The sequence below is a fragment of the Aythya ferina genome (assembly GCF_964211825.1).
Source record: "Aythya ferina genome assembly, chromosome: 1".
Classification (NCBI taxonomy): Eukaryota; Metazoa; Chordata; class Aves; order Anseriformes; family Anatidae; genus Aythya; species Aythya ferina.
Window position 1 is genome coordinate 96,205,167 of NC_140296.1, and position 27,046 is coordinate 96,232,212.

General features: G+C 47.5%; 1 protein-coding gene across 1 annotated transcript; it reads left to right on the forward strand.

Annotated features, from left to right (window-relative positions):
• Positions 1 to 4,729: 4,729 nt before the first annotated feature.
• KCNE1 (potassium voltage-gated channel subfamily E regulatory subunit 1) lies at positions 4,730 to 18,888 on the forward strand. The gene is made up of 2 exons (XM_084506460.1): positions 4,730 to 4,943; positions 18,190 to 18,888. The coding sequence occupies exon 2, from the start codon at positions 18,243 to 18,245 to the stop codon at positions 18,621 to 18,623; it is 381 nt and encodes a 126-aa protein (XP_084362586.1). The 5' UTR covers positions 4,730 to 4,943; positions 18,190 to 18,242; the 3' UTR covers positions 18,624 to 18,888.
• The last annotated feature ends 8,158 nt before the right edge of the window (positions 18,889 to 27,046 follow it).

The following is a 27,046-nucleotide window of genomic DNA, read 5'->3' on the forward strand; positions in this document are numbered from 1 at the left end:
AAACCCACCCTGTGAAAGAAATGTAGGAAAGCTTTGGTTTGACACATCTGAGCAGATGCTTTCCAGAGCACATGGTGGTGCTCTGCGAGGAGCAGGGCCAGGGGCAGCCTGTGAGCTCCCCCGGGTGCTGGCTGCTGGGGCTGTGCGAGGTGCTTGCTGAGGGAGTCATGCCTGATGGCATCTGGCACAGGCACCCAGCTCTGCTTTTGGAAAAAAAATATTTTTAAAAACACATCAATTTTTATATTTTGCAGACAACTGGATTGTGCAAGTTTGATGTGAAAGGCTCTTCTTTTTTGGAGGTGCTTCAGCACCTAGTGTCTTGCCTGGGTGTCTTGCCTGGCTTTCCTCTTACATAAACAGAGCAAGAGGATCGTGTCTGGCCAGAAACTTTGGCCATGTTGTTTCCCCTTGCCTGGCAGTTGCTTTTGCCTTGCCTGTGACCTTTATGTCAGTGGGAGTCATGCCTACCAGCAGCAAGGTGCCTCTCGCTGGGCCTGTGCTGAATGCAGCCAGTCAGAAATGAAACCCGCGTAAACATATCTGTGCTTCGAATGCATTTTTATAATCTGTAAATTTGATGATGGCTGTGCAGCAGGAAAGAAACCTTTACACAGGAGGCTGAGTCGCATGGAGGTGCCCAGGCAGAGCTGCAGCTGCACAGGGTGGTGGGAGATGTTGAGGGATGCTGTTCTCTCACCATGAGCAGCCTCTTCAAACACGGAGCATTAGTGCAAAGAGAGCATCTGTGGCCTCATCTGTGCCTGGATTTGGTCTTAGCCTTTCTATAGCCCTAAACAGATGACCTAAGACCTGTTTGTTCCTCCTCAGTATCCCATGGTTCAGCTTTAAAAACACAGTATAAAAACACAAGACTCGATGATCTTGAGGTCTCTTCCAACCTAGAAATTCTGTGATTCTGTGATTATGCAGAAAAGTGACTTCAGAAGCAAGCTAAAAGACTGATTTTGTACTACTGCAATGACAAAATGGTGTTGTCGCTTGTGTTGTCACTTCCTGACACGTAGTTAGGTTCTTGTTTGGTTAGTTGTGATTTTTTTTTCAGCTGTCATTTGTGGTGATGTTGTTTCCTACATGTGTAAATATTTGCAAGGCGGTTTGACATGGATCATGGTTTAAGAGAGAAAAAGCTTATGGGGAAAAAAAAAAAAAGTGCACAAATAACCCAAACTGCCTCTGAACAAATATATGAAAAGTTGCAGGCATCTGTTCTTTCCCCCAGGGTCTGTATGCCTCCGTCACCAGTGAGCCCTGAGTGACGGCGGGGCTGCTCTGCTGCTGCCTGGGCGCAGAGCGCTTGGTACCAGGAGCTTGGGGTCCAGCACCCATAGGGAGATGTGGGGCTCCTGGAGGCTGGGGGGTCTCAGGAACAGATCCACGTGCTGGAAGTGAGCAGGGAATCCATCTGGGGCAGCTCCTGTTCACTGAGCAGATCTCCAGTGGAGAGGAGGCACCCCACACAGCAGCAGAGATGGGGCGCAGAGGCTGGGGTGCGTCATGGTTTAGTGGAGGGCTGTTAGCGTTAGGTTGGAGGTTGGACTCGATGACCTTGAGGTCTCTTCCAACCTAGAAAATTCTGTGATTCTGTGATTCTGTGATATGTCCACGGGGCACCTGGCCCAAGGGGACACCAGTCCCTCTTGAGTGTTTGGGTGCTGCAGCTTTCATTAAAAGGAAAAGCAGAGGTATCTTGGTTATTTTTTTCATTTGCTGGCTATGTGCTTGCCCAGTTATTTTTATCAGAAGGGGCAGGCTCAATTTCAGATTTGTTTCTTGTTGGCTTTGAGCAATTTTGATGTCCTTGTTCATTCACTAGTGTGACAGCAGCGTTCGGACCCCCAGCACCTATTGATATAATGATGCAGATGGGATTCAAAGAAAATGAACCATAGGAAAATGTCCCTCTTCTATAGAAACCTGAGTGAGTCTTGAGCCAGCGATGTAGCATTAAGACAAAATCAGGTGTAAAAGGTGAAATCAGGAGTAAACAAAATTATTGGTTTTATGCTACGAAACACAAAGATGTTAAAGACACACTTTGCTAGAGCAGAGCTAAGTAAAGGAGAGTTGCAACCAGACAGCATCTGCATCAACTATGAAAAGGATTCAAGTATTCATCCACCTCCCAGCTGTGGTCATGGCAAGCCCCTCATTATTCCCGCTGCTGCAACACGAGTAAGCAGCTAAAAACAGCCAGGCAAGGGGCAATGCCCAGCAAACATTTTTCTCCTCCCAAAACCACTTGGTGAGCCCTGCTGCTTCTGGTGCCGGCTAGGAGGGATACGGGCTCCCAAAGGATCTGGGGAGCAGTGGCTGGGGTGTTGTGGGAAGGGGCAGAAGCTCAGGCAGCTGGGGACTCAGCCTGTGATGCATTACAGTACTCAGACCAAAGACTTTTGGTTCAGGAAAAGTACCCAAGAGTAAGAAGCTAAAGCTTTTGAATAGTTTCCGGAGGTCCTCACTGACCAGGATGTGCATACGACACTTGCAGGTAGTGAATCATTGGTGGTTATAGTTCTGTACAAACAAGAACCTCACTTTATTTATTTATTTTTTAAACATTTAGGGTAAAAGATGGCACTAACTGGAGCTTTTTGACATGAGTGTCGCTGGTCATAACACCAGAAAAAAACAATATCCTCTCGGTGAGATCTACTGGAAACTATTTGGATGGTACGTTTGTTGCATTAATACAGTTTGAGTAATGGATAGTGTTTGGAAATAAAACTTTCCAAACGAAGGGAATGATGTACTATATCTGGTGCAGGAGCTGAACAACAGGAATTCACATTTTCCATTTCCTGGTGCAGAACAAACAAAGTAGGCTTAAAATTAGTAAATCTGTTAGTCACTGCATTATGAATGGCATGGTCGAGTAAAGCCACGGCTTGGGGAAAATGTTTGCTATAGCTACATTTCTAAATAAAACGGGCCTGCTGCTTGGCACGTGGCACACCTTAGCAGGATGGAGCATTTGACATCTCATATCTGAGCATCTTCATGACAGGGGTGGGTTTAGGATCAGGCTTCGCGGGGCTGGGATGCACCTCACAAGGCTCTGTGGGCTGCTGCTTGCCACAGCTCGACGGGAAGCAACAAGCCAACAGCTCCCACCCTGGGCTCCACTGCCATGGTGGCTTTTTCAAAACCCTTGTGTTGCGTAGCACTTTGGGATTTCAGTAAAGGAAGTAAGTTTGTGTCTTCCAAAGCAGTTTGGTCTAGATCTGAGCTTTATTTTTAGCTATATTCTCTTCATTTAATGGCCGTACCTATTCTAGGGACATTTACTGTTCAATAACAAGAAGATACATGCTCAACCAGGAGGATTTAATGAACCCCATCCCTTTTACAACTGTTTTGGTTAAAGTCACCTCACCATTTGTTGAAGTGATGCTCTCCCCAGGCTGTGGCCGAGCACTGCTTTTCCCAGGTGCCACAAAAAGCATGAACAGCTGAAGTCACTTCTGCCAGCCCCAGGTCAGAAGCAGAGAGGGCTTCAGCCCCGCCGCTGGCTGAGAAAGAATGGAAATTATGAGCTTAGCAATAGTCCCTTATTTAAAGCAAGAGGAATGTGTGACAGCCTGAATTAAGGAGGGACAGTTTCGCTCCATGTCTAGCCTATTGTTACAAGTGGGAGGGAATTCAAAAAACTGAGCAGGCTTGTTTGCTTAGGAGGGAAAGAAAGAAATGCCTGAAGTAATGCAAATATGCAGTGTGGGGAAAAAATGCCTGCATATGCACAATTAAAGCGTGAGTGTATAAATGCAGACACAAACCCCAGGGCAGGAGAGGAGCAGGGGCAGGCAGTGCCCTTCGTTCAGCAGCTCCAGCAACAAGCCAGCCACCCTTCTGGAGGCACAAAATTTCTGCTCTCTGCATGTGTGTTTGAGCTGGGTGCACTGGAACTTCTTAGGGGTGGAAGTTGTGTGAGTGGGGGAAGCAGGACCTCTGTGGTCTAACAAGGACCCTCCTCAGGAATGGCAGCGGAAGCGAACTTTTGCTCTCTTGCCAGTCCAGGAGCCAGTGGTGTGGAGTAAAAATGTTTCATGGCCCTTAGGAAGCCACCAGGTTATGTGGGTATGCCTTTTGTAATCATGACTGTCAGCCTGTCCCGTGCACAAACCACTTTGGGAACCTGCATCCTTTTCCTGAGCCTTCTGCTGAACCTGCACTGCTGGTGTGCTTCTGCCTCCCTCTTTCTTTTATGTCTGCACAAAACAAAAACTAACCAAAATAAATCCCCAACCACACACACGCGCATGCACGCACAAAGCCAAAACCAACCAAAAACCAGGCCAACATGCTAAGGGGCTGGCTTTTAAGGCTGATGGTGTAGATATTGAAAATCATTAGACCTTTTATTTCAGGGGACTGGCACGAAACTCTTGGGCTATGTTTCAGTATCGCTCTCCCCATTGCTGCCTTTGACCACTAACCACGCGGACTGTTGGTTTTTGTGTTCTTCATTTCTGCCTTTTTCAGCAGCCTCAGGCTCACATCTCCTGATCGCCGGCAATAAAAGCTGGAGTGCAGCGCTGACAGCGTATCTACCACAATTAATCTCTTTCCGCACGCATTCAAGGTTTGCTTTCAGCAATGTCATTAGGTGGAGCTGCAGCCTCTGGTACTTCTTGGGAGCTCCATCTCTGTCATTCATTAAACGCGCTGAAGAGGGACGGTAACCTCAAGACAGATTAATTATCATCATTGCTTCCAAGTATATCGTGCCCAAACTCTATGAGAGGTTTTCTAGGTAACTGAAAGATGAGATCCCTGCAATGAGGAAGTTGCAATTAAAACTCGCGGTGCTGATGTAGGAAAGGAAGAGAGGGAGTTGCCTCGAAGAACGGAGCGGTGGAGTTCGTGTTGAGCTTCATTTCGCTGCTCTCCTCCTCACCCTGTATTGCAGGCCCTGCTCTGAGGTAAGGAGTTAAGTGCTGACAAAGTACATTTGCATAACGTGGGCCCATGGCAAGCTTAGTTATGCTTGCAGGTAGGCTCCTTCCATCCCACGCCAGCACAGCCAGCTCCTAACCCCCACGCATCATTGACCTGCGTTCTTTCATCCACAGGGAGCTGGGGAGGCTTGCTTCAGGTAGGGAATAACCAAGAGATGATTTTATTTGAAATGGAGGAGAATTAGTTGGTGATTTTGGTAAAGACAGGATTTCATGTCCATCAGTCCTGTGGCTTCTTTACAACTACCTGAAAGGAGGCTGCAGCAAGGGGGCTGTTGGTCTCTTTTTTTTCTCGGGTGAAAAGTGATGAGACACAAGGAAAGGGTCTCATACTGTGCTGGGGAGGTTTAGGTTGGATATCGGGAAGGATCTCTTCCCAAGGAGGGTGGTCAAGCATTGGAACGGGCTGCCCTCAGAAATGCTAGAGTCCCCATCCCTGGAGGTATTTAGAAGGTGTGTGGACATGGCACTTAAAGACATGGTCTGGTAGGATGGTGAAAATTTTGGTGATCTTGCAGGTCTTTTCCAGCCTAGATGATCCTGCGATGCTGTGCTTTTCCTCCAGACCAGAGAACAAAATGTCACCAGCTGTGTTAACACCGCTGGGTATGGCAGGGACGGGCACTGTGTAAGATGCTGTGGCCCAACACATGCTGCAGTAGTGTTGCAGTCCTAGAAAAAATTGTGGTCTCCATCTTATTGTTTGCAATGCCTTTGTGGTCCAGAGGCACTGCACTTACTGCATCAGCGTGCTCAGCACAAAGCTGAAATGTCCCAACAGAAGTATGCCTAGTCAATGCTACCTCTGTGTTTGTTTGTGTTTGTTTTCCCACAGACATTGTAGTTAGGGAAATGTGCAGATTTCTTTTTTTTTTTTTTTTTTTTTTTATGTGTTCTTAGTTTGTGCAGGTCGCTATTGTTTCTAATTTCAGCAAGATGCAGGGGATCATCTAACAGCGTGTGGCTCTGTGCAAGGAGTGCCTGCTGCAGCTGAGGGGCTGTACCAAGGGATGCATAGCTTGACACCAATTTCTCACCAATTTTCCCTAAATGCCTGCTCTGACCACTGTAAGGCAAAATACCGGGTTAAAAGAAATGACCAGTTATGGCTGTTCGTAGGAGCTGGTCAATGTTTCCTGGAAGAAATGATTCACAGCTGGCCTTTGCTTCAAGGCATTTCAGATGCTGTGTGCCCTGTCAGATGTTCATGTCTTCTGAGTCAGCCCACACCCTTTTGCTTTTTCTCCTGTGAAATGTGTGGCAAAGTGAAGAGGAACCTGGCAGAAAGTGCTCCAGGTGGAGCAACACCACTCTCATGTTGCCTTTTTCTGTACTTTCTGTTCCCAAGCCCCAGGACTTTTATTTCCTTCTACTTGGTTGTGATCACAGAAGAAAGATATCCCACATATGCTCATGTGCTAACCAAAGAATGATTTACTCTTTGGATTATAAAGCTACAAACAAGTCGTTGCATAGCCCAAACAGCTACCTGATATTCAGGGCTAGGTGGGATCCTTCCAATCAAAGAAAAACTGGGCGTTGTGGTTCATGCTTGCTTTGTCTGGTTAGGTTGCAAATATCAAAAGCTTTGCTCCTTGAACCGCAGAGGTGCTCAGCAGCAGGCAGTTTGCTTGCTCACCATGCCCACATTGAGCTCCCCCTTCCCTCTCACCTCATGGCATGGGGGGAGCCCCATGCCTGTGCTTGCATCAGGGACACTTCTCTTGCAAACCACCAACCACCTTCACGAGGCTCTTCTACCTTTCTGCTTCTGGTGAAGACCTCGGATAGGCTGCCAGGGCATAGCTGGAGAAAGTGTGGCCAGCTATGGGTCAGTGAACCAGAAGCACAAAGCATCTCAGGGCTCCTGAAGGGCAGCAGTGTGTTCACACTGCCCGCATCTGCTGTTTGCTCAAGGGAGAAAAAAAGACCACAGCGGGGAGATCTGTGTGCCTGCTTCTGCGGAAAAGCTTATCTATACCTGCTGCAAAACACACTTCTTCTTTAAAAGGATAAAAGAAGAAAAAAAGAGTCCGGAATAGCTCTGCCTTTGAAAGCCTTCCTTGATAATGCAGGCAACGCTGGGCCTTACATTACCTGCAAGCGCAGGGAGCTGTGGGTGGCATGTGTGAGGACATAGCTTCAATTATTTTATCTAAATGACTGGAAAGGTATTTTGCTTTTTTGCTTCTCAGGATGCAAGGTTTCCCTTCCCCCATGACCTGGCTCCTTTTCTGAATGAGTGCATTTTTGAGAATGCCTTTCCTAGCACATGGAGGAGCCTCCTCTCACGACCTTAACCTAGCAATTTAGTGCAAATTCTTGTGAGATTGGAAGGGGCGTTTGAACAGCTATTTCTTTCTGTACCATTAGAGGATCTTTGATCTTGCTTTCTGCTGGCAGTGCTGACAGCAAAACTGGTTTCTGAGCATAAAACATCTCTGCTTTTTGGTGTACGGGGAGACCTGTTGATAAAAGCATGGGTATAAAATGCTCTGTGACGTGGCTGGATTCAGAGGAGGAAAAGCCAAAGGTTCAAGAGCATCGAAGGAGAACAATGCAAACCTGTGAGGTTTTCAATGCTTCAAACATCAGGAGGAAGAATAAGGCTCCAACAGTGCAGGGATTCTGTTGTGGCTTCCAAAAATCCTTCCTCGTGGATCACTGCCAATACAAACCCTCCTCTGCCCACAGGCATTTGGGTGTGCAAGACTGGCTTTGCTTGGAGATCCTACCATTAATGACTGAACTTTTGAATACTGGGGGGTCCAGAGTGTAACTTTTGGGTTTTGCCACCTGATTGAGCCAGGATTGTGGTTTGCCAGTTTTTTTTCCTGACCCTACCACAAGGTGGGATAAGCAGCAATGTCCCCTGTCCTGTCATCTGCTCTCATTTCTACTTGGTATGTCCTGAAGCCTTCATTGGATATGTGCACACTCTTCAGAGACGTGCCTTTTTTCTTTCTTAATGAAATCTGACATGAATTTCGACTTCTGTGCACTACAAAGGAGGAGAAAGTTTACAGTATTTTCCGCTCACTAATTAGTGTTAGCATGACACCGGCATCAAAGTGTGGAGGTCTGCGGTGCTTTTCCACTGCACCGTTTTATGGACACTTTGCTCATAATGCTTTATTTTTTATGAGTATATAGCTTTTGTACTTCTACCTGGTGTAAGTGAGAACTTCAGACAGCATCTTTAAATCCTCCCTCAAAACGCTCAAAGTGCTATTTAGCTGTACTTTGCTCGGATTGATCCTTTATTTTGAAAGATGTGTGTAGCTTCACTTTCTTTATGCCTACACAGCAAACAGGAACCTCATCCCAGGCAGACAACCTGAGGAAGAAGACGTGGAGAGCCTCTTGCACACATGGCTCCTCCTGGCTGCACCTGGGACCTCCCTGCTCTCCCCCTGCCCTTTCTTGACAGTGGTTGAGAAAAGAAGGGCTTTTGGGGCTGTGATCCCAACCAAAGCTGTCACCCAGCTGGGCACTGGATCCTGAGGTGCCCAGCCTTGCCTGGTGGCTTCCCAAGGAGATCACCCACTATCCAGGGCAGCACCCCGCAGGCTGCCTGGGCTGTGCCTGCACAGCTCCAAGACTTCTTAGATTCATTGCACAAAAGGAGGAAAAAAGGCTTTCTTTTTCCCTCTTTTTGTGCAAGGAGAGGGCTTCCTACACCCTTAAGACCTTGTACCACGTATGTGGGGTCAGACAGGCACACTCCTTTTCTGCAGGGTGGCTGCAGGTTGGCAGCAGCAGGGCACCAACATGCTGTGGGCTGGTCCCAGGGGGGATGTGAGCCCCTTCTGGGGCACCTGAGCACCTTGAGTAAAGAGAGCACAAGCGAGGAAGTGAGGCAGCAACTAACCTTTTAAATTTTCTTTTTTTGTTGTTTTCTTTTTTTTCTTTTTTTTTCTTTTTTTTTTTTTTTTTAAATTGCAACTTAGGGTGGGTTTGGACAATGTGTTAAGATTGACTTGGAAACCCTTGAGAGGGCCTCAGTGAGCAAATGAGTTTTAATGAGCAAATATTCTGAGGGAGGCAAAAGTGAGCAAATTCTACAGAGGAATTACATGGGGTTTGTTGTTTTCTGTCTCAAAGATGCAGAGGGAAACAGAGAGCCCCTATATAAATGGCATTTTCACCCATGCAAACAGCATTTTTAAAACACCTTTTCATAGGACTGAGCATTTGTAGGGGAGCCTGGTGGGTAATGGAAAAAACAAAAAACAAACAAACAAACAAAAAAAAAAAAAAACAAAAAAAAACCTGTTTTTTATTTACCAGACTCAATCTATTTGTGGAAAAATTATTCACAGTCTGTTTAAAAAGAAAAGGAATGAAATATTTGGTAAGCAACTCACCCTGCTGCTGGATGCCAGCATGCCAGTGGCTGTTGAGTTGTATCCAGGTGTTTGTCTGGCACCAAGCAGGGACAAGGGGCAGATTGCCCAAACTGCTGTCTTTGGAAAGGAGTAGGAACTGCCACACAGGTCCTGCTGGAGCTGATAGCCACAGCCAGAAGCCATGATCTGGAGTGTATGTGAATTTGTAGCTGACGATGCAGCCTTCTCACAGCACTTGGTGCATGGTTGGAAGAACAAACTGCAGCATGGGTCACCACTAAACCCAATTTTCCCTGTCTGGTCATTAAAGCAGTGATTGCTTGCTGATTGGGGATGACTCATCTGAATCATCACCATAAAAATGTAATGCTCCAGCCTCTGTGCCTCTACTGGCATCCAGGAATTACTCTTCAGTGCAAGGGAATTGAAATTAACCTTGTTGTGGGGGTTGGAAACCTCTCCATCCAGTGCCTTTTCCAAACGCTGCAGGTGTCAGCACATTTTTAATATGACATCGTGGGGTTTTATGGTCAAAATTGCGTTTGGTTGGCAGGCTGCAAATTGCAAGCCTGCTTCTGCAGCTGGTGCAAGGCCACGCTCTGCTGCAGCTGCACCGCTTGGTGCTGCTCCTGCTTCTACAGCCAAGGGCAACTCCGCATTGCTGCTGTGTGTTAGCAGAGTTCGTGCACACATAGGGGCAGCAGGTGGCCCACGGCCTGGCTTTTGGGAGTCGGACGCACTCGAGTTAGTGCTGGGATTGCAGCGATTGAATTAGTGTCGCTCTCTTGGCCAGGCTCGCTGAATGTGGCGTGCAATTCTGGGTACTTTAGTTGTTGAGTTTACAACCTAGCTTCACTTACGGAAAGTTCATGCTGTGGTTTTCCTGGAAACCCGTCCTTTGCATGATGACTTGGATCACCCCCATTCAAAGTCACTTCCACAACGTTTGGGCTGAATCAGAGGTTTTCCCAAAGGGTCCAGCCAAGACCCTTTGGACCCATTGGGGCCAGCCAAGACCCAACAGGGCCATTTGGTGGGAAGGTCTTCCAGGAACATGGGAAGAGCTGGAGCCCTGGTTGTCCTCTCCTTGTCTCGGCCAGCCATGAGGAAGCAGAGGGGAGCTGAGCCCAGCTCAGGTCACTGCAGGACCAGAGGAGACCAAAGGCACCTTCTGAATTACTCAGTGCCCTTTCATATCTTCTCAGGGCCTTGACAGGCAGCCCAGAAATGCTCTGAAAATTAGTTTGCACAGCTTTCCAGTGATTTCCCCTGGTTTTGAGGGATTAACAAGGTACATATGGGAAACTGCCAAAGATAATGATCTCTGGGACGGCAATAAGTTAGACCTTATCTCTTAATGTGCGAGAGCCACAGCAGCAACCTTTCTAAGAAAGAGCAAAGAGTCATTGAAAGAATAAACTATTTTCTTTACTCTCCACACCTTTTTCAGCATTTCTTTCCTGAAAACAACGCTGAGACCAATTTATAAAATTTCCCTCCCACCACCAGACAGATGGATTCAGATCTGCAACCTCCTGTGCTTGTGAAATGTCCCTTATCACCTTCCAGAGCTGACCCGCGTTCGCTTTCTGACAGATCCAGTCACTCCACATGTCATCATTACGGTGAAGAAAATGAAACCTAGGGCTAGTGATAGATCCAGGAGGGCAAAGGAACGTCTTGCCTGGAGTGGTTTTGTGGCTTTGAGCCTAGCCTTTGTATATTGCCTTTGTTAAATTAAAAAAAAAACACAGTAATCTCCCTCTCAGGTCTAACCAAAGTCAAATAGAAGTTACGTGGATGTGATTTTTAAAAAATAATGAACTAATGGAGTTGGTTTTGTGAAACAAAGACATAGTCCCCCTCTCCATTGTAGCAGAGCTAGGGGTTGATGGAGGAAGCGAGGTCCCACACAGACCTTGAGCTGTGTTCGCATGTTTTAGCTTGGGGTTGGCAGATGCTGCCCTAGCATGGACCAGGCACTCTCCATGACCTCTTGTCCTTCGTGCCAGCAAGGGAAATAACAAGGAATCGGGCTGCTGTTGCTAAGCCTGGTCTCAAAATGCCTCCCCTGCATCCCGGCAGCTCCCTCTCCGAAAGGAAGGTCAGGGCTGCCAGCCCACACTGAGGCATCCTCTTTCCCAACACATTCCTGGTCATTCAGCCATGGGAAGAGGAAGTGAAGTGATCTCATTTTATCCCAAATTTCCCCCGCGAAGAGGAAGCAGGGCCCCGCTGCTTGCTCCCTGCTGTCACCGATGATGCGCACTCCCCTCTTCCTGCCCCATCTCCTGCTGGGCCCTCTCCAGCTTGGGGTGGGCTTCAGTGCCCTCACACCAACCAGGAGCCGAGTGGGGCAGGGTCAGGACCCTGCCCTCAGCAGACACAGACACAGTGCCCTAACCCTATTTTCAATTCTTCTGCATCGTCAGAGGATTTGACCGATTTATTTATCGAGCAGTGCACTGCTTCCCTAATTAGCCACTGCCCACCCTTACAGCATCTCCTTTTAACAGCCTGCTTCTTTATTGGGATACAGCAATACCCCAGGCAGTGCAAGCACAAGCTATACCCCACACCCCTCTAAAAAAAAATGAATGAAGCTCCTGAAAGCAGATGCACAGCCCTGGGGAAGCCGTGTCTGTGCTATCCACACCACCAGCACCCTCCGCATGTGTTTTAAATTCAGCTACCCTACACAGCTAACAAATTCACTTTATAGCTTCCAAGTGTGCAGTAATAAACCTCCCTTTGGCTCTTCCCCAACGGAAAGCAGTTCTTTTTGGGTGATGGGTAGTGGTTAGCCAATGCCCCTCGGAGCCAGCTGTTCGTGCTAGGCTGAAGGTGCAGCCCTGGGAATGCCTCCCCTTGAGCTGCCTCCCCTGCGCCCCTCAGCAGCACCCACCAGGGCTGGGTGCCCCCCACAGGTGCCCCCCAGCACCTCCCAGCCCCGCACCCTTGGCCAGGACGGTGCCCGCACCCTGCAGCAGGAGGCCGGCTCCCAGCACCCACGCCACGGGCTCCTGCCCTCCCCCAGCCCGGTGAGCCTGGGTGTTTTCCTGTTCGCCTCTTACCTTTTGCACTGATCCCGGGGACGGCGGGGACAGTGACGGCTGGGCTGCTGTCCCTGCAGGAGCCAGGAGTCAGCCTCTGCCTGCAGACACCCCAGAGGCACCAGCCCAGGGGCTCCCCAGGGCTCCCACCTTCCCCCTTCTCCTTCCCCACGAGGGCTGGAGCCCTGCACCCAGCTGAGCTGAGCTGCCAGGTCTGTACCGAGCTGGGGACGAGGGCACGGGGTGGTGGAAAGCAAAGAGGCTCCAAGGGGCATGCCGCAGGGCTGAGTGATGGAGGAGAAGAGGCAGCAGGGGTTTTGCCTGCCGGTTTCTGTTTGCTGTTACAGCCCTGCCGGTGTTTGCTTGCTCTGCTGGGCTGGGTGCGAGCCCAGGGCAGCCGCATCGGGGAGGATAAACTTCACTGCTTGTTGTTTGGGGCAGATGCTGGGTTTTCCACCCAGGAATTGTGTGGTATGTACACAGTCTGTGTAAGGGGTCTGGGCTTCTCCCCAGTGCTTTGGGAAAGAAATGATTGCACCCAGCACGTGGGTGCTGCATTTTAGAGTGATGCTTTCTGAAGAGCAATTATAAGTGCATTAAAGTGCATTTTGAAGTGGTGCTCAGGCAGGTCGTGATGGATGTCCTGAGAACTGGTCTGGAGTGGCTACAGAGGTGTTAGAGAAAGCTGGGGGTTGCAGGAGGTGCGTGCATCTTGTGGATACCTGCAAATCCATCCTCACAACCCTGCCTGCTCTCTTGTACCATCTCAGATAGGCTTGCAGTGCTGTACTCTTGCACCAATTTCCAGGAGCTGGAGGGAGGAAACGGGTCTCTCTTGTGCAATGCTCTGGCCTCCAGAAAGTTAGTTGTCTGACCTACCCATCCCTGTAATGAACAGGCAGGGAAATGAGCCGGGGAGGTCAGTAGCTCCATTGCTTTATAATGCCGGAGAAGCTTTATAATTGCTTTGCAGTGCTGGGAGGTGGGCAACGTGCTGTGCTAGCTTTTGCTGCTAGTGTAGTACAGGCTTTTCTGTGCGTTATCAGCTCCTGACAAGCTGCTTCTGCAGTATATTTTAAAGGTAGATGTGCCTCTGGAGTCCCTTGGTTAGTGATGTTCTTGACAGCAAGGGGAGAAAGATTGCTGGAGACATTTGCTTGGCACAAATTATAATAGAGGTCTTTTGATTTATGAGAGCTGAGGAAACGGTAACAGGGGAAGAGCATCTGCCATTTAACATCCACCTCTGTCTGCGTAAGGAATATCACATTTTAACCTCGGCGGGGAAGAGAAGGACCACTCGCCAAGGCGAATCAACTTGCCCACACAGTGTTGGAGGACAAAACTCCCGCTGGGCTGAGTCACGTCACCGAGGTACATGACATGACAGAAAATCTCCTCTTTACTTTTCAAGCCCTAGCGGTCCGCTGGGGCCCGCCGAAGCTCAGCTGCTGGGAGCCAGCCCCGGGCGAAGCCAAGGGGGCTGCAGCTGGCATCCTCGGGCTCCAGCTGGGCTGGGAGCACCCTGTCCACGCACAGTGGCAGCCTGGCTGGGGCAGCAGGCTGCAGCCTGCCTTTCAGCACGCAGACCCGCTCCCTTCCGCCTCTGTTGGGAGCCCGCCAGATGCAAGCCAGTTCTGATATTTGCAACGTAGACAGGAGCGATAATAAGTGCCAGATGCTCGGCAGCTGCTAATTGCTCTGCTTGAACTCGAGTGTCAGCCTGCAGCTCTGCAGCGGCACCCCTGTCACCGTGCCGCCTCCTCAGCAGCGGGGATGCGGCTGCCACAGCTCCAGCTGCTCGGCTGTGAGCACTTGGATGTTCAAGAGATCAAGATGTGGGAGTCAGTCTGTCGTAGCATTGTCATACTGGAGAGATGTGGCCTCAGCTGTGCCCAGGGACAGCCCCTGGGCTGGCAGGGAGATGTGACATGAGTGGGGCCTTCCCATGCTTACCCACACACCTCCATCCTCTGGCTGCACAGCATGTCCTGCTTTGTGGCTCTGAGAGTAGCTGGGTCTTCCTGGGGCTCAGCCATCTCAGCCCACCACCACAAGCAGCCTTTTAAGCCAAAGAGCCCTGGTGTAAGACCTCCAAGAGGTCTCCGTTCCCTTCTTTCTCCTGCACCCCACAGCTCTTGCCCAAGCCAAAGGTATTTGGGTGAGCAGCAGGTGCTCCTGTAGGAAGGGTGGGAGGTGCTGAGGGGATGACCAGCATGAGCAGACTCTGGTGTGCTTGGGCATGAGCAGAGTGGGACCTGATCCCAGCCAGCAGACAGAGAAAGCAAACGCTGTCCTAGAATCCTTCAATTTTCACTGAAATTGGATTGAATGCACGGTTATACACCCGCTGAGATCCTGTTCATTTATAAGCAATATTTTAAAATGCTTTGGAAGGGGCGATTAAGCTACCTTCAGATACTTTTCCTTCGCCCACTGATTGTAGAAACTGCAGGCCATCCCCATCTAGCCAGGGACATTTATGGTCTAGACCTGTCTCCTAGACCCCTGTTTTTGGTCACTCCTCAAATGTAGAAACCTGCCTTTGGCATCTTGCCTGATGTCCTAAACCCACCCTTTCCATGGAGATGTGACTCGGAGGAGGTCTTTCTCCATCTCTCACCATCTGCACTACTGAGAAATTTTGGATTTGGACAGAAACTTGCACTGACACCTCCTGCTTTGGAGGTAAATATATGACCTGTATTTAGTGTAACTGATAGAAAAGCAGCAGTGCACCTAGGAGCAGGATGTGGCTTAGCCTGTTATGAACCTTAGGGAATTCCCTCTGAATCGCTGCCCAGTGAAAAAGTTGCTGAACTGTTAACATGTTTGCTCCGGGCAATTTTTAACACCAGGTAGTGAACTGGCACTGCTCTGTGCTTGTCCCCCAGGCAGATAGGAGAGGTGCCACACACCCTGCCACACACTGAAAGCTCCCGGTGGGTGATGTTGGATGGGGACTACCAACCCAGGGGGATTACAGGGGTGCAAACCAGCTCTGACAGATCTTGGGGTAGGCACAATTTTCACAGTTTTATTCAGATGAACCTCAAAGGAGCCACAGAAGGGGACTGGGACAATGATGGTAATTTGTAGCTCATCAATATACACCTGGGGAGAGTGGAGAACAGAGATTTTGGGGGACTGTGAAATGTTATCATTTGTTATGGGATAGACCAGTGACACAGGCAGCTCTTCTCAGTCCTGTGCAGTACAGCTCTAAGCCAGCCCCAGAATGGATTTCAGGATTTCAGTGGAGTTGAACAAGGCTCGTGTGGACGGGTGAGCCCTTTATGCGTGCTGAGATTTCAGGAGGCACTTTCCTCCCTGGGGACCAGAGTGTGCCTCTTCCCCCGCTTCGCCTCTCCTGTTATCTCTGTCCAATGTGGTTATGGAAATGGGGCCGGTCCTGCACAGGCAAAGTTATTGCAACGAGTTGTTAGCAGTTTTCCATTTTACAGTGTTGACACGTTCTACACAGATAGGAGGAGTAATCTCAGATAAAAGTTTAAGCTTCTTTTTCTCTTCCTTTCCCTTTTAAAGGATCTGAAAGCAGCTGTGAAATGTGAATAGATTTTAACTATTGAGCTCAGGCTGCCAAGATGTTATTTCCTGTAGCTTTGACTCATGCAACTGCAGAAATGAGTTGGATCAGAATATTGTTTTATATGGGGGAATTTGTCTCCCTTTGCCACCCCCAGGCTCAGCTCTATTTAAAACCAAAATACCAAGGCATATTCCCCTGTGTGCTCATTTTTCCTGCTGGCAAGGCACCTTATGGCAGGAACTGCTTGGAGTGGTGTGAATCTTTGCCCGCAGGAGCCTCATCTGGGCTCACCTACTCACCAAGGGAAGGAGTCTGACTTCAGCTGGTGTGGGCTGATGCCACTCGTATCCCCCAGGACTGCATGCTGAGGAGAGCAGAGCTTTCACCATAGAACATACACATAATCTTGGGCTGAGCATCTGATTTTCAATGAGACCCAGCTGCAAATCCATGACCGCACAGCTCGGAGGTCTGGTAAAATGGTTCAGACAAATCTGGAGCTAAAATCAGCATAGGCGGTTGCATTAGCAGTTAATTTATACAATTGTTTGGTCATATTCATGTCTGAACTGATGGCATGCTTCGTTTGGTCACAGTGACACAGAACGGAGTAAATTACTACTCTCCATGTGAATGACAGGAGGTCACAGGACCAGTGTCCCTTTCTTGCTTCCTCTAACTCCGCATCTACCTCAATTTATGCTATTGCGAGGTGCAGACAATTCAGAGAAGCCTCCAGACACATCATATCCACTGCAGTGTCATTACCAGCAGCTGGAGGCTGTGTGCATAGCGAAACTCCCTCTTGCACAGAGGTCCTGCACAACATCTTTGCATCATTAATGTTGGGTGTAATTGCTGCCTGGGTCTTTTGGTGGCTTTCTGCCCGAGGGTTCATTTTGTTCTTGATGTATTATAAATGAATATAATACATTATATTCATTATATTCATATATTACATATAGTACTTCTTTAAAAAAATAAAAAAGGAAACAAAAAGGGTAAGCATGCTGGAGAAGCTTTTGCTAGCATGCTGGCCTGCTGTCACAGATTTAAAACTGTAGAAAGCACTGACAGCCATCTTAAGTTATTACAAGATTGCTGTCACAGAAGTCACCTTGAATAACAGTACCTTATTCAGACATGCTATGGGCGAAAGCAGAAAGAAACTGTTGTCTTAATTTTCTAGGGATATTTAAATTAAGCATTGTAGTGAGGTTGTCAGTCATGTTACCTGGCTGCTCAGGCTTTGGGACTGCAGCGCTGATAGGGTTGCTCTTGTTAAAAGATTCACAGCTGGCACTGAAAGGGGAAAAGGACCCACAGAGCATCATGGCTAGGAGGCTTTGTGTGTCCAGGTACCTCTTGCTGTAGCCATCTCCTGACACATTCCTGATCCGCAGCGGTGCTGGTGGAAGTCATCCTAACTTGTCAATAACACCGGTTGCACAGCAATTCGGTTTGAAGGAGAAAGCCATGAACTAACTGGGCCTCTCTGCCCGTGAGAGGGAGGACAGAGGGAGATGCTTTTCCTTTCCAGTCAACAAAAGCCACTGCTGGGCATACAGTTGATACATACTCCCTGCGCACCCCTTTCCTTGGGCAAATGGGGAGTTGCATTAAATAAGCTTGGGATATATTTCTGTCAGGTGTTTGTTTGCTCAGTCTTTGCGTGGTGTATATTGTTATGAGGGCTGCAGAAGAAAGGCAAGGCTCCTCAGAGGGGGTGGACATGAGGTGCTTGCTGCAGGTACTGAGTTATTTCCACTGCAGATGAGGGACAGAGGTTTTGTTTCCAGATTCAGTCCTTAAGCTGCAGGTAGAGGAGAGAGGGCCGAAGGAAGCCACGATAACAATCTTCGAAGCTAGAAGCAGTTGTTGGGGTGTGGGAGGGAGACACTCCTCGTGCCTGTAGGCCTCAGGGGACAAGTCATGGGCTGTAAGGGCAAGTGGGTAGGCCTGGGCTGGGGGCCTGGATGAGTGGCCAGCGGCTGGGGTGGAGAAGCACTGCAGCAGTGTCTGTGGAGACTGAGGACATCACACTGTGGAGGGTTTCTAAGACAAGTATTTGCAAGGGATGGACTCGTCGTCGCTGGCCTTGCTTGGCAGGAGGAGGCAAGCAGGACCTTGCAGCCCCCACCAGCCATCCTGCCTCTGTGTGTGCCCTCAAAAAGCTTCCTTGGGGGGGAGGGCAGTAAGGGGCACAGAGGAAACTGTGTCTTGTCTGATGGCATGTCCCTGGTTTTCTTATTTTCTAGAAAAACTACAGCTAAGAAGGAAAGAAGTGCGAAGGACAGAAGAAAAAAAAAAGATGTTGGTGCTGTCTAACAACACAGCCCTGAGCTCCCTCTTCTCCAATCTGCTTCAAGACCAACTGGAGCAGACTAATAGCTCTGTCCCATCTCAGGTTAGCAGTGCCAGCGGCAGCCTTGAAATCGTCTATGTGCTGATGATGGTCGGCCTCTTCGGCTTCTTCACTGTGGGAGTCATGGTGACCAACATCCGCGCCAGGAGGCTGGAGGACTCCCGCGACCCCTACAACATGTACATCGCAACAGACATTTGGCACAAGAAGGACCAGGAGTATTTCCAAGCCAAGCTCATAGAAAATTACAAGCTGTGCTGTGTCTTTGAAAACCAACTGGCTGTGGAGCAGCCAAGCGCGCAGATTCCTGAGGTGAAATGTTCCTAGCAAAATGGGAGAAAGGACTGAACTTTGCATGGGGACAACCCAAGCGACACCTGCTATGAACCAGGCTAGCTGCCTTGACATCTGCAGAGCCACAGGTGCTGGCCTAGGTTAGGCTGATCAACTGTGAACTCATGGTGAAGCTGATGGGTTTGTGATGGACCTAGTGCTGCAAAAGTGCTCAACCACCTTCTTAGAGCCACTGTAAGGTCAACGAAGAGGGGACACAGTCGATAGGAGTATTGTGGGCTCATCAGCTTCACCTAGTGAAAAATGTAAATGTTGGTGTTGCCAGCATGAATGCTTGCAGTAGTCAGTGTAATTAAAACCAATGTGGATGAAGCACAAGCTAGAGGCTTTAACAGCCAAGTATGGTTTAGGCAATTATTTTCAAGTGCGACCATTGTCTTCCAGGAAGAAGTAGCAGAAATATTTCCTTTGTATTTTTGTCCAGTGTAGAATAATCATTATATGCATTGTACAGTGTTGTGGATGACCCGTGTCTCTGAGAATCATTTGCATCTTTGAGATAAGATTTTAGAAAAAGATTTTTTTTTTTTTTTTCTAAAAACAATTTTTGTGGAATAATGCAGACTTCAGAAGGAATTTTTTAGTGACTGTCCCTACTTCCCATCAGGTCCACCAGAGCAGCCTTGCAGACTACTTGGGTTTTTCCTGCTTGTGAATTGAGGTTGGTTTTAGCAGCAATATCCACCCTTGTACAAGGCCTCAGTAACATACAGGCTCAAGTGTCTTGATCATATTTGATTATTGCACAAGACCTAAGTACTAGCCCTTGGTTGGAAAGTGAGTTTCCACACTGTGAAGACTAGTTTCCCCAAATCTCTGCTATTTAATCACTGGTGCAACTTATGTGACTGCTTAACTTCAAACCTGTGAGACGTACCTCTAGCTCCCTAGACCAGCCCCACTCAGCACAGCTGTTTATTTCTTGCAGTATCTGACGTGAGGTCCGTGCCAAGGAGGTTTTCCTGTCCATGGCCTCTGCATGCTCTCCTTCCATGGGCTGTGACCACAGAGCTGCAAGGGGAAGGCAGCAGATGAACTCAACTGCTGTGGCAGCAGGTATCAGCTGTCTCTGCTAACAGGCAGAAATACATCTCCCCTGGACGTTGCATTGCTCAAAATAGCAACCCAGCCAGCTTGAAGCCTGTTTTCTTGTTTGGGATCAAAGAAGCAACGTCTGGGCAGGAGGGCACTTTTATTTCTGCTCTGTAGATACACATCCCATTTTTAGCTACTGGAGAGTGAGAAGAATTGGGAAAGGCTTGAAAGAAAGTCATGCAGAGCAACCACTTCAAAGGCAAGGCGAGGGCCGAGCAGGGACAGATCACTACCCAAGTATTTGGACAGGCAGGGGATGCAAGTCAGAGCATATTCCCTTTCCATGCATAGGTACTTCTTTAGCACTGCACTTTCATTAAAGTAGTATTCCAGCAATGTTTGTGTTCCCAGAATACTTGAACTTAGAACAATTAAAAACACAGCGTATTTTTAAAAATATATTTATGTGGTGCCTACCATTGAGCTGAGGGCAAGGTGAATGTTTTAAGTGCCTTGAACAGCTTGGAAAATCTCCATCAGCTTAATTCTCTGAGTCACTTTTTCCTCTGGAGGAATGTAGATCAAAGCCAGGCTTTGGAAAAAAGTTGATTTCTTGGCTTGGGCATTGTTCTTTTTTGTTCTCACCATGCAGCCTGTATATTGCTTGCATTTCCCTCCCCCCTGTGAGGGTATAAATGCTCTTTCTTGTTGGCTCTCCAGGTGCAGGCCTGTGCAGCATTGATGAGAATGTTCAAACTTGCATTAAAAATGGCCTCCATTACATTAAAACCTTGAACATTAAGCATTTCAAAAGGGCTACCTCCTACAGCTCCCCTTCCACTTCAGGTGCTTTCAGGCATTTTGTGCCAAGGCACTTGTTGGTCACCTTATTTTTGTAGCTCTGGTGCAGTTATTTGTGACAAGGATGATTGACAGCATCACTTAACTTCTATCTTTTCTTTTCTTTTCTTTTCTTTTCTTTTCTTTTCTTTTCTTTTCTTTTCTTTTCTTTTCTTTTCTTTTCTTTTCTTTTCTTTTCTTTTCTTTTCTTTTCTTTTCTTTTCTTTTCTTTTCTTTTTGTTTTATTTTTTCTTTTTTTTTTTTTCTTCTCTGCCATTTTATTTATTATAATAAGAGGGGAACAATTATGCCTTAGTCATAGCATTTTCCTATGTAACCAGGTTACAAATCACCTTTCAGTGCCAGTTATAGATTCCATGGACTTCCATGGACTTTCACATTACCTTTCAATCTTTTCGCTTGTCCTTTCTCCCATATGTTTTCCACTTGCACAAAACAATAAAATATTAATTACAGACTGCACTTGTGGCCTCCAATGTTTTTTATCCTGATCTTTTTCACAAGCTCACAGAAAGAGCACCAATACTACTTGATGGGCACCCATTCACCCAACCCATTTCTACACCCTACACCTACACAAGGTCCAGACCTGTGTGCTGGAATCTCTCCTAGTACACTTAGATCTGGAGAAACACCAAAATGTCAGGGACAAATTCCTCACCTCACATGAACTCCCACGGTTTGCAATACCCAGGACAAGCTTCGCTTCAGTGTTAGGTGCAGCAATCCTGGCAGCAGCCCTTGGTCATGCATTGCACACAGCTGCAGCACCTCCACATTGTAGGTGGAGGATCTCATGGGCAGGAATGAGGGACAACCTGGGGGCGGTGACCTGTCCCGGGGGGACCTGAGTTCAGGTACCCTCCCAGAAATGACATCCAGCCTGGCAAAATGGGAGTAACAGCTCTGGGGTATGAGTCCCCCCAGCAAGGGAGAGGTTGCCTCCCTGCTGGAGCATCCTGGGATGCTTTGTTGAGGCAGATTTTTAAGGCTAGAAAGGATCATTTTGATCACAGAGAGATATGAGTACATATCATGAGATCTTAAGGGTTCAAGTCAGCCAGGTCTCTTTCTTTACTCTCCTTGAAAAAGGCTCTAAAATCCCTTTCTCGATTATGTAATAACAGTGTTGGAGATGTGAAGTGTGAGCCAAACTACATAATCTTTCAGGGCTTCTACACAATTGCCACTTCCTTTGTCATTACAATTGACTAATGCTGGAGGGTTGACACAGGGCCTGTCTCCAGCTTCATGTAACAGGAGAGAGAGCATCGGCTGGACAAGGAGTGCCTAGAAATGTGTGGTTAGTTCACTCACAAATCACCTTTGCCATACACAAAAGGCCAGCAGCAAACCTGTTGCATAATTATCAGCACACAGCAATCACATTTTCTGATTTCCTCCTTGTTGGGGAGAAGGAAGAAGCTTAAAGTTATTAGGCAAACACTGTATTTTCTTTGGCCCCAAATTCCAAAGATTTTACTCAGAGGACATAAAATACCTTGGGAAACTGTCAGAGGTTCATTTTTCTCAAGTCTTCAATATCCCCGGCTTCATCATCTTTGTCTTATTCCAGTTGGTAGCTTTGCTGCTGGTTGGCCTAATGAACGTACCTCTGGGCACCTCCAAGTATTGCTCTCTGGCTACTCATGTTTTATACAAATGGCACTATGTAGAAATGTTAACATTACATAGAAAAAAGGCATGCTGAATCTAAGCCCTACATTGTTAACAGAGATGTGATGGTAATGCACAAAGGTCTCAACCAAAGTCAAAGCCTTCATATGCAGGTATTTTGAGAAGTTTTGTAGAGTTGCAGACTAATCTGGAAGTTGTGTCTTACAAAAGCTACACGTATAAAATATTTATGAATAACTGCGGTAAAGCGCAAATGTGGACAAGATTCTGCAGTGTACCTCTGGGAGGGGCAGGTCAGTCTTCACGCTTTGGGGGAAGAATCATAGAATAATTAAAGTTGGAAAAGACATACAGGGTCATCTGGTCCAACCAATATTGCCCCCTAAACCCTGTCCCTAAGCACCACGTCCAACGTTTCCTTGAACACCCCCAGGGACTGTGACTCCACCACCTCCCTGGGCAACCTGTTCCAATGCCTGACTGCTCTTTCTGAGCAGAAATCTCTCCTCACTTCCAACCTGAACCTTCCATGGTGCAACTTGAGGCCATTCCCTCTAGTCCTATCACTAGTTATCTGTGAGAAGAGGCTGACCCCCAGCTCCACACACCTTCCTTTCAGGCAGTTGTACAGAGCAATAAGGTCTCCTCTGAGCTTTTTTTTTTTCTTTTTTTTTTCTTTTTTTTTCTCCAGACTAAACACCCCCATTTCCCTCAGCCACTCCTCACAGGACTTGTGCTTCAGGCCCTTCACCAGCTCCATAGCCCTTCTCTGGACATGTTCCAGTGCCTCAATGTCCTTCTTGTACCAAGGGGCCCAAAGCTGAACACAGTACTCGAGGAGCTCCCGGGCAGTTTTTCACAAGGTTGTGTGGCCACTGGATGGTGGGTGGCCAAGGCATCCCTCTTCTCCCTTTTACTGCCTGCCTTGGAAACCTGTCCATGTTGCCCAGGCTCTGGTCAAGACCGTGACTGCTGCAGCTTTCATACACACCCAGCAGAAATCCTTAGCGGCAGTATGGGAGATCAGACCCTTGGTGCTAAGAACTCCATTTGGAAAATACTTCACAGTGAAAGGCAGCCTGAGTGTGCAAGTTTGAAGTGAGCTCCCCCCACCTCACTTTATAGTTATCAGTGTTATCTTTATTTGCAGTCGGTTGGGTCAGACCTGCTACACCGGGAAACATGCACAAAGACTAGTAGGAGGAAGCCGATAAAAATAGAAGATACGAGCAATCAGAAGTAAGCAGAACGTTCTTTACAGCTGATAACTGGAATTATCTTATATCATATTTCTATGGCATCCTGTTTCATTTTTACACGTCGTTATCGGTAAGCCAAACTCACTCCCTAATCTCCTTACCCAGCCAGAGCCATCAGCTACGCCTGTGAAACCTCCACGAAGCCTTTCTCAAGCAATTGCTCAAGGGACCAGCACAAACGCGATTGCTTGTCAGAGGAGGCTGTGAAAGGTCACGCTGCATTTCACCAGTGACACACGCAAGACTCTGTTCCTTGAGACCAAAGATGTCCTGTCCTCTTAGCTGACCTCGTGGACAGGTTCAAGCAGAGGAACAGTCCTAGGAATCTGCCTTCACATGGCAAGAAGCAAAGGCACATGCCATGCCAGAATGCTCAAGCAAATTACTTAATTCTTGTTCTAGGTTGTTCTAGTGCAGGACTTGCAAGGGCATTTTTTTTTCTCAAGCCATCCTTCAACAGCATTTATGGATGTCCTTCAGATAAAAGAAAAGGGAAGATGCATATGATAAATGGAAAATGCATGATACTAAATCCAGAAGTGAGCACAGTGACCCTATGATCTGATTTAGCAGAAGAAAGGCCAAAGACTCTAATGCAATACTTTCTCCAGCAGGCCCAGAGTTTCTGTTTGGGCTATAGTGCATTATTGTCAAATGTACACCCAGGCTTGCTGAAATAATTCCTCTTCTCAGTCCACAAAATCCACACATTGGGTCAGGGTTCACCAACCTTCTAAGACCAAGAGCTGAGGAAAATAAAATGTGACTCCTTAATGTGAGAGCACTTACTCTAAAAAATGCTTAATTCAGTATTGCTGTGGTGAATATGTTAGCAGTTACATGGCAAGTGCACCACACAATCCTAAACACAGCTGGCCTTTACAGAAATATGTTGATTTTGGCTAAGGCCTGGTTGGATTCCCAGTATGTTATAGTTCTGGTTATTAATTTTTTATTTTTTTATTTTTATATATATGCAGTAGCTTTCTTACTTTTATATGAGCAAAACATGACTTATAAGTGTGAACATAAGCATTCATTCTGATTTGATCCCAAGGATCAGGGAGGGACTCAGCAGAACACAGTTACTTGATGTGGAGGTCCTGCTCCTCTGCGGGACACTACCCCATCAGCACTATTACTTCTGCCTTCTCACACTGCACTATTCTCCCTTCTGCAGGGTTTCTGTCTATAACACAACCTCTGGCCTTCAGACCTCTCTCCCCAGCCTCCCAAAAGCTCACAGGTCCTTGCCCAGCAGAAATGAGCATAACCCCTCCGCCTTGGCCAAAAGGGGCTGTATCAGCGCAGAATCTAACCCATTGTTCCCAGAATCTTAGCTCCTGTTTCCTTTTTCCTCACGGCCTCCAGCTTCAAGTGGCAGGGTAATTTGTCTGGGGAACAGTGGATTCAGCAGCTGTTCTGGTTCATTGTTGTGCACATAAGCCTCAAACCTGTGGTTTTTATTCAGACCCATGGCAAAAGCAGGTGTAGGGACCTCCAATCTGATGGAACTTTTTGCCCTAGCTGTATTTTCTCAAGCATTTATTATCCGCTTCTCACCTAACAATGCAAAACAAATCTGGGAAAAGAGTGCAAACAATAATCTCATACCAAGTTTGCACCTGCAGAGCAGATCCCTTCTCCGGGCTGCTTGAGCCAAGCTCTCCCCGTAGGTGCCTCTGCAGCTCCACTCCCATAAGTTCAGTTCCCTGACCCTGAGCTGCACGCAGAGAGCAGAGGAATAAAACACAAAATCCTTTCCATCCTTATACCATTTTCCACCTTAATATGCACGAGTTGTGGTGCAACAATGGAATAGTCATTGGTTAGCCACCCTCTACAAGCCAGGGAGCCACAGAGATTTACCTTCAGACAGCCCGTGGCAGGGTTTACACCTAAAATAAACTACCTGCTCTACTTTGATTTATTTTCTCTCCCTCCTAAAAAAAAGTAAAATCTCTCACCTTAGCAGCAATACTCCAATAGACTGTCCATCCAAATCCTGACACTGAGAAAGGGATTGCAGCAGAATGAAAAATGTAAGTGGAATAAAAATAAGCAGATGAGGAATGTACTGCTTCATGCTAATCAAAGTTTTTAGTGGTGATGACGAGCTCACTGCAGAACAGGGGCAATAGCAAAAGGACTTTCTTCCTTTACAGCAGATTATTTAATTCAATATGTGCAAAAATGTATAATTTAATATTATTAAATATAATAATAATATATTATTAGTCATTAGCACCTTTTCTTTTGGATTTCTTACTCCTGATCTCTGTTCATAGAAATCACCAATGTGCAGAAATTGCCAGCCCCCTTGAAGCTATACCCAGGCACAAAGAATGTCAAATAGCCAAGCTGTGCTTGCTGGGACTCAGGGGGACAAGCAGGAGCAGTGGCCGCCTTCAAATGATATTTGCTGTGTGTTCTCTGACGTAAAGAAAAACTTCTGCAGGTACTTTCAGGTCCTATGCCACAAAACTTGCCTCGATAGATCTTTTCCCAGATGTTCATTTTAGAAACCAAACTTCCAGAAGTGTTGCTGTGAAAGGACACTTCTCTGCACGCTGGTCACCAGCTGCTGAGCACCGAGGTTTGGTGTGGCAAACACAACACTTCCCTTCTCACATGTTCCCTGAGCACCCACATATACCACTACCTGGGGGAGGGCAGGAGTAGGTAGATAGCTGGTCTGGCTGCTGGAGCAGATCTTCTGATTTTAGATGAGGATATTTTTCCTCTTTCCCACTGTGTCTGTACAGAGCACCCTTCATCTCAAGGACAGGCTGTCCCAGCTCAGATTTCTGTCCTATTTTCTTCCTGTTTCCCACGTACCTCCAGGGGAATATGACTACATCTGCCGTGGCTATGTGGAGCAGCTCATTTCCCCAGAGACCCTCCTGGCTAGGCTTGGGTGGGAGTAGAGCTAACAGCAATGTCTCTGCTGGTGGCAGTACTGTCTGTCATTGGCAGCAGCAGGAGTGGGATGTCACCCTCCGATTTGGATTCACCAGGGTCAAAGACAAGGGCATCACCTTATCTTGCGGTCACCAGGCCTGCAAGGGAGCTGGTCTGATCTGAAGAAAGGTGTTACATGGTGAAAACTGATACCTCATGATCTGCTGGCATAAAGGAACAAACAGAGCTACCTTGCCATGGTGTGCATTACACATTTTGCAGCACAGCCCCTGGATGCCACGTCAAAACTGCATTAACAGCAGAGGGAAGTGCTGGGCAAGTTAAAAGGCAGTAAATCCACCCAACGGCTGCTCACAGGGACCAGCAGCCACACAGAAACCCCAGACCTGCTGCCCAGCTCTCTCCTTAAGACAGCCAGGACCCGAGTCACTGAGAGATCTTGCTTCCTTCCTCCATCTCCAGGCAACTTCCCTCTTCCCTCTCAAGATTTCTTCAATGAGAACTCACAGGTGATGCATTACCCTGCGTCCTCTTTATTTTTCCTCTTTAGTTATCCACAGGAGCAGTTGGCACTTTGGGGAACCTGCAGAGAACTAAGCAGTCTGTGAAAACTTAAAGAAGGGATAAAAGGGATGTTGCAACCTGGCTGTGGTTTTATTGGATTTGTTTGTTGTTTTATAA